This window comes from Lolium perenne, chromosome 7 (assembly GCF_019359855.2).
Source record: "Lolium perenne isolate Kyuss_39 chromosome 7, Kyuss_2.0, whole genome shotgun sequence".
In the NCBI taxonomy this organism is placed as follows: domain Eukaryota; kingdom Viridiplantae; phylum Streptophyta; class Magnoliopsida; order Poales; family Poaceae; genus Lolium; species Lolium perenne.
Window position 1 is genome coordinate 92,899,013 of NC_067250.2, and position 8,247 is coordinate 92,907,259.

General features: G+C 46.3%; 1 protein-coding gene across 1 annotated transcript; it reads left to right on the forward strand.

The window, feature by feature from the left end:
* The first annotated feature begins 3,810 nt into the window (after positions 1-3,810).
* LOC127315834 (uncharacterized) lies at positions 3,811-7,659 on the forward strand. The gene is made up of 4 exons (XM_051346283.1): positions 3,811-3,954; positions 4,000-4,127; positions 4,402-4,559; positions 4,694-7,659. The coding sequence occupies exons 1-4, from the start codon at positions 3,811-3,813 to the stop codon at positions 5,827-5,829; spliced, it is 1,566 nt and encodes a 521-aa protein (XP_051202243.1). The 3' UTR covers positions 5,830-7,659.
* The last annotated feature ends 588 nt before the right edge of the window (positions 7,660-8,247 follow it).

Consider the following 8,247-nt stretch of genomic DNA (forward strand, 5'->3'; position numbering starts at 1 on the left):
TCATACGTGAAAATGGAGAATACTATTACCCGTTTAACACCTTGTAATTCATCGAGCTCCCATGGCTACCAATTGTATATATATAGGAAGCTCAATTGAGGCACCATGGTGCCCGAGCACCATGCATCATGACCGTACAATTACATGTGTGTGTGTGTGGTCGTAAGAGAAAATATGTCATATATATTCATCAACGTGTGAAGTATATATGTATTACCGTAGAATATATAATGAAAAAGAATTGAATGTAAATGGAAAACACAAAGTACAAGGGCTATAACCCTAAACCCTGGCGTCGACTTTAGTCCCGGTTGGTGTTACCAACCGGGACTAAAGGTCCGCCAGCCAGAGCGGTCGGTCGCTGCCACGTGTATGACCTTTTGTTCCGATTTGTAAGCCAAATGGGACTATAGGTGGGAGCTTTAGCCCCGTTTTGGCGGTCCCGGATGGCTAACTGCAACTAAAGGCCCTTCCGAACCGGTACGCAATGCATATTCTCTACCAGTGATCATTAGCTACAAATTTACTTAGGTGGTAGACTGGTAGCTCTTTCATGGTGAAACGGAGATTCAGTGACACGAGCATGTTAAGGGCTCCTTTGATTCAAAGGATTTGCATAGGAATTGTGTAGGATTTGGTTCTTATGGGAAAATTTCCTATACATGTTGTTTGATTCATAGGAACATATCCTATAGCAAAAAATCCTATAGGAATCTTGTAGTGTAATTCCTATAGGAAAAAAACATTAGCTCATACCTCATAGAAAAATTCCTTTGCTACAATCAAACAAACTTCATCTTCCTACAGGATTCAATTAGACATGCCATTCCAATCCTATATATTTCCTATTCCTATGCTTTTCCTATCCTTTAAATCAAAGGAGCCCTAATATGTTGAGTCTGCATGATAATTTGCATTGACAAGAAGCTGACTATGCCAATCTATGTTAATAATTGAATGGTTTTCTTATACTGCAGTCAGTTCTCACTCTCTAAGCTCTTGATCTTCAGTTGCTTTGTTCTTTTGCAAATAGATGAGAAGGAGAGCCTAGAAGTATCACTATTGTTGTGCATACATTCTCCAACGATGCTCAAATATTTTCAGAGTTTGTGCATGGAACATGAGGACCAGGTTTGTTGGTTTATGCCATCTTGGCTACATTTATTTACACGGCACATGATTATAAGTTTTGTTTATTGAATTATCATCTTCTAACTGTTATAATCGAGATGCACAAAAAACGAAGAACGAAAAGGAAAACACTGCAGGGGACACGAGATTTTAACGTGGAAAACCCTTGCAACACACAAGGGAAAAACCACGGGCGCCAGCCAGCAAAACTTCACTATTTCGGTGGTGTTTACAAACGCCGCGGGTGTACAATGATGCGATGAAACCCCTCGCTCCGCTCGTCAGAAGTTAGCCTCCTTTTAGAATATGAATTTGGATCACAAAATAACACTAACAATGACTTACGTGAGATCTCAACTTATGGTGACTGCTTCATTGTTGCCCAGTACCATCTCTGCTTCATTGTTGGCCAGCACGTGAGATCTCAACTTTAACCCCATTAACTATTTCTAAATGATGTATCATGGATAACCTCATGTTCATTGAATTTTTTATATGTGAAAATCCCACTCTCGATGCAGAGGACGACCGCGCAGGACGTTGGCAATTTCAAGAAGACGCCCATCTACAACATCAGTACATATGCCACTCAACTACAATCTGCTCTCTCCTATCCCAACAAAAAATTCAGGCTGGAACCGACTTACACGTTTAACTGAACCGGCCTCTTGCAATGGCGAATGTAGGTCAGGGTGCCAGCGCGGTCTATGTGTGCCATGTTGCTACTGCAGTGCCGAAGACTCCACAGAATGAACCAACCAGGCGAAAAAAAAGAAACCAATGAAGAAGAAAGATAAAAGATGAACACAAGAGAGGCATGTGGATTGACGGAGGGTGTATATCTAAGATGGTACGCAGCTTAGAAAGTAGGAAAATCTGATCTGTCATAGAACATGCAGAATTTGTATTTCATTATTAAAGAAATAATTTTTGTTATGCCGTAGCAAGGCACGGAATGTTACAAAAAATATTAGCATTTATCATATTTTTTGTTTCTTTACATGTACCGTTACGCGTGGCAACACACATGCATTTTACTAGTCATCAAAAAAGTGTAACCACCTCGGATGCGGCATGCCGCCGCACCGAACCTTACTAGTCCATCTAAATCTACCACACAAGTTACGGAAGGATAGATTATTTTTTTGAGAGCAACCACATATTTCATTAATCGAAAACCAAGTTACATGAAGCAACACATGTGGAAACTAAAAGACAAACCGGGATAAAATGATTATCCTGAATTTGCAGATAAAATCCTAAAAAATCGAGAAATACAAAATGAACCCTAGGGTTTCCTGCAATCACCGTAGCCAGCGGCCGCCGTCCAAGTCCAACGCCGCCGAGACGAACGCAAGAAGAGACGCCGAGCCTCCACCTTTGCAAGATCCAAAAAAGCACCATCGCCAACGAGGCTTTGTGAGTCGATGAACAGGCCTGCTGCAAGCAGCGAGGCACATGTCGCTGTGGCACGTCGACCGAGGGACGTCCCCATGCTGTCTTGGACCAAGATACGCCACCTCCCATCGGCGAAGTGGGAGAAGAACGACATATCCACCACCTCCGGACCAACATCTTCGCTCCAGAAGAAACACCTCGCCCCGGCCCCCAGCGCTGTCGTGGACAATGACAAACGCCAGTGACACATCGAGAAACAGATCTCGCCAAATCTGAAGAACGATGAGAAAACCAAGCTGCTGACCTGAAAGATCGACAAGCACACGTTGCCAACAACTCCGAGACGCCGCCGTGAAGGTCACCGCCGGTGTGGGAGTGGAGTTGAGGCAGATTTATTGCCCGGGCGCCGCTCCCACCACCCCAACGACACACCATAGCAGAGAAGTCCTAACTACAAAACAGAGGAGGAACGAGGTCCCCTCTCCCTCCTGCCGCCGGAGCGGCAAACGGAGGTAGAGGGGCCCAGAACTCACGCCGGTGAAGATGGGATCTAGCGCCCGCCGCCTGGGAGAGAGGAGCAGGGGCAAAACGTTTCGTTCGAATCGTCGATGGAAGGATAGATTTTTGCGTTCTCCTGCTTGGCGGATCTTTTAGGCTGATCCTTTTGTCCTAGTCGGGGGCGTTTCTCGTCCCCGTCCTCATTTTTCTGTTTTTCATGGCTCTTGTCATAACCCTGTTTGCTTCTATATTAATATAAGGCAAAGACTTTTTTGCCCGTTTCAAAAAAAAAATTACTTCGGGTCATATTTGTTGACAGGGAAGTTTTTTTAGGAAAAATACTGACAGGAAAGTGTTAGGACAAACCGGACACACAGTCGAGCCTGTAGCACATATATGGCCCAGTCGGCCCATAGTTTATTATCTATATAAGACGAGAAGAAAGGGCAAGACGCGGGAGAAAAATTGTATGGGACTGGGCCGCACGGTCTCTTTCCTGGGCCCCTCCCTGGATTTCAACACGTCGCCTCCAACACAAATCTCAAAGCAGTAGCCAGCCCCTCTTTGGATTAGTACACAGCCGTACCGTACGTGTACATGTGAGTTTGCCACGTATCAACGACAAACCAGGTTACGACCTTGCCGTACTCAGTTGCCGTCTCCGCCGCCATCTTGCTAAACTCGTTTGTTCTGCCGATGATGTGGTGGGGGCATCTACATGATCGCGGTGCCGTCGGCAAACCTTAATTCAAAGGCCAGTATATTGACGTCGCAGCAATCGGCATGCCCGCCTCCGCCGATGAGAGACATCCCCATGAACCCATGATCACGGTGCCTGCTCAGACCACCGCTGATCAGTACGCCGACATTGCCATAGCCGATGTGCCCACATCTGCCGGTGATGAGATGATCGTGGGCGACATTCCGGTGATCACAACGCGAACGCCGACCTCCGCAGCATCCGCTATGTAGTACGCAGACGTTGCCATAGCCGCGGTGCCCACCTTCGCTGGTGATGAGATGGCCCTGGGCTACATTTCCATGGTCACGGCGTCGGCGCCAAACTCGGCTGTCAAGTACGCCGAGTCGCCGACGTTTCTGTAGCCACCCACTAATGCTAGTGGTGAGATGGTCGTGAACACAAGATCGAGAGCATCGCCACCATTAGTCTGAGCAGCCAGCGGCTAACGCTTCTGTTTCTCGATTGGAGCGATTACAAAGACACCCTAATACTCTAGGAGTCCATGTACGCATACGTTTTTTTTTTTTTTAAAGAAAAGGTACACATACGTTTTGTGTACGAACGAGTAGGAAGTACAGAGATGAGGAGCTTTGAGATTGATGTTACGAGCTGACGTGTCAAAATCTAAGAAGGGGCCTCATTAGAGAGACCGTGCGGCCCAGCCCCATACATTTTTTCTCCAAAGACGCGGCTCAGTCCATTCCCAATCTCGCCGCCACCGCCGCCGCCGCCGCCGCCGCTGCCGCCGCGCCCGCTTCCATTCTATTCGATTCGTCGAGGCCTGCTGCAGGTAATGCGCCCAAAACTTAACCTTTCCCGTCGATTCGTCGAGTTTCTGGCGGTGTTGTTTGTTTTGGGAGGGTGGGCGGACGATAACTAGCCTGGTCTGATTGATTTTCCGTCTTTTGTTTGGTTGTCTGGAAGAAGAAGAAGAGGAGGAGGAGCTAGCAGGTGAATCTAATTCGGACGGATTCGGGAAGGAAATGAAGGCGCGGCAGTTCCTGAACGTGGTGATGCGGAGGTACGGCAGAGGCAGCATGTATTCGGTAAGTCGCATGAAGCCCGAGGAGCAACTCTTCTACTCATCTACCAAGGAAGCGCAGTCAGCCGCATCCAACAAGGAGATGGAGACCATCTCCAGCATGCCTGAGCTTGGGCTCAGGCACCAACGCTCCATCTCCAAGGACAAGCGGCTGGATTTCTTGCCTTTTTATGAACGAGGCAGTGGTGCCTATAGCAAGATCCTCTGCATCGACGACAAGGGCTGCACCGCCCTGTACGACATTGACGGCGACTCCCTCCACTCGATTCCAGGCCTCAACGGTCCAAAGGGCGCCAACCCCATCTCCTTCTCTATCATCGACAGAGAACCCAGAGATCCTGGGCGGGCTGACGCCTTGTACACCATGCGGAAGTACCCTAGGTCCTACGATTACTTCAACTTCGAGGCCCTCATGTACAGTGAACCTTCCAAATCTATGAAAGGCTGGCGGTGGCACCGGCTCCCGCCTCCGCCTGCCCATGTTGACACTTCCATCGTCAGGTCCCACGCCCTGATTGACGATCCCAGCCGTGCACCCATTCTTATCGTCTCATCCACTGAAACAAGTGGCGTAGGCACCCACTGCTTCAACACATTCACCAACAAATGGTTTAAGGCTGGCTGCTGGACGCTGCCATTTGTTGGCCGTGCTGAGCATGTTCCTGAGCTTGACAACCTCTGGTTCGGCATTTCCAACAACTGGCCTTATTACTTCTGTACCATGGATCTCTACTCCCTTGACAGCGTCGAAGCTCCATCGTTGGCGTATAACTGGGAAGACCTTAATCTGCCAGACGACTGGGTGATGATGGACTGCAGCATGGTGTACCTCGGGGATGGCAAGTTTTGCATCGCCAAAATCTTCGAGTTTTCTATTGACAACGACCGGACAGGGATGGGTGCTGCTATCTCTGGTTTGGAGGTGGTGCGCCTTGGTGAACCATCGAAACTCCTGATGGTCAAGCACAAGTCCAAATTCTACAAGTTTATCAGGGATGAGATCCAGTGCATCCTCTAGAACTAGTTGATACCCCGCGCGTTGCTGCGGGAATGAGAGATAATTTTCATATACACAGAAGATAGCATTGATGGATTACACTTTGCGATAAGAAAAATCATGTGTGCATGGTCATAATAGATATTGGCTGATGACATGGAAACTTTACATGTGTGTAACTTGCAAACATTAGGGTTGGAGACACTTGCCAAAAAAAACTCATGAATGTGCATGGTCATGGGATTGACATGGGTTGTCATGTACAACTTGCAGACATTACATGAACATAATTGGGATCAAGTTTAGAGATATTATCAATAATTTTTAATGATTCAATCTTGCCAAATAATTCTTACAATTTTCATAAAAATTGGCAGAACTCCATACACATACAGTCCTTGAATTCTCTCACCTTATTCAAGCCAAAATCGCATGAATAGAAGAAGAATAGTTCGCAGGAACAATAGAGCATAATGAACATACTGCATTTGTGTGTAATTGACTTGATTAATCAAGAGCATAATATAAGACGATGGATTTGTAGGTTTCTACCATCATGTGTATGTAGCACAGAAAGATATCTTTATTGAACCATGCATGAGACCCGCGCTGTAGTGAAAGGATGGCACCAATTGCATCATCTAGTTGTTTGGCAAAATACAGTCTAGTTCACCCCATTCATATCTGTCACCGCAAGAAAGGGGTCACATTGGTATCTGATTTGCAAAAGGGGTCACATCGAAATCTGATTTGCAAAAGAAAGGGGTCGCATTGGAGTAGATTCTAATGAGGATTTAATGTTAATAATAGTAGAACCATGAGATCTGATGCAGTTCTCGGCAGAAAAAAAAGAGCGTTTATGATACAGGAAAATATTAGGCTTATATACACATGACAAATAAGAGCTGGAAGAGTAAATATGGAATTACCATCCACCAACAAATTGGTTGCAGGTTTTTGGTTTCACAACAAAATAGAGGAACGTGAGTTGCCTCGGATGGATGATACCATGGACTTCGTCAATACAATTAGCTGCTGGAGTACTGATCACGCCGATGCTTCTGGTAGCCTCTCTTTGGTGCAGCTCCTGATCACCCTGATGCTTGTACAATTTGCTGCTCCTCTTGGCTGGACCGTGCGTGGCCGATTACTCAGCATCCACTCGGCGAGGACGCCTAGCGCAAGAGAAAGGGGCTGCTCGATTCTGATGTGTGATCTGAGAACTGGGAGGGTATTTATATTGAGAACATAGAATACGAAGAGCGGTAGGCCAATAATTTGTCATGAATCGATGCGTTGGGAATGCAAGCGGCTATCTAATTTAGTGAATGGGTGTTGCGCCGGATAAATACAGTGCGATTCATTTGGAAGCTAGATACTCGTACAGATTTGCACCGAATAAATGCAAGGCGGCGTTGGGCACTGGACAAATGGAAGGCCATTCTCATCTGGAAGCTGAACAGACCAAATTTGTACGTGCTAAGCTATTGATAGACCTGACTCTTGAAGACCCGATTAGATGTGCTAGTGAATGATGGACAACTACGGCCACATGTTTGAAATCCAACGGATATGAATAATTGAGGTGATGTGGCTGCATCAGGTTTGAGCTTGCAAACATTAAATGATTCTTAGTGGGGATGAACTTTATAGATATTATAGATATTACTAGGGAAGGGAGTAAGGGAGCAAACAGTTTCTAGAGGAGTGCCCCTATGTGATGTGGTTGTAATGTAAGCTAAGTGCGATTTGGGATGACTAGTTTCTGTTTACAGTTTGCTGCTGTTGCAACCTCAAAACTGTAACTTGTAACTGTTTAAAATATTTATCTTATCGGATTTGCTAAAACATCAGTCCAAGATTTTGTTAAGTGTCAGTCGACTGGTTCAGCCGTCTGATTATTCTGTGCGATTCACGCTGGTTGCATGTGGTGTCGCTCGTGTTGCTGTGCATCTGTGTCGTGTCGTGCCTTTCTATTCGAGTTTCATGTTTCTTTCTTTTCTCTTTTGTTTGGTCCAACTTGTCAGTGTCTCCTCTTTCTTTTTTTCTTTTGGAATCTGGTCGTTGTTTCAGTCTAGAGGAGGGAAGAGTGGAAATTAGCCCAGGAAGCTTGTGCAGAAGAGCTCGAGCGGGCGGTGAGTTCTTCGTCGCCCTCGCTGTCACCGTCGGTGTCTATCTGCGGAAACTCTCCAGGTAATTTTGAATCTGAGCCCTTCCGCATTCAGTACCTGGTGATCAAATCGGGAGTAGTTCTCTTTTTCGTTTCATATCTCTAGCGTCGATTTATTGTTTTTTGAAGTGCGGCGGTCTGTTTAGATGTTAGGCAGTGGCCAGGTCGATGGTAGTCAACCAATTGACTAGAGCCCGCTCAGAGCAGCAGAGATGGGGGAGTATGTGTTGTGTGCGAGTGTGAATCAGGAGACATGTGGTACTGTCAAT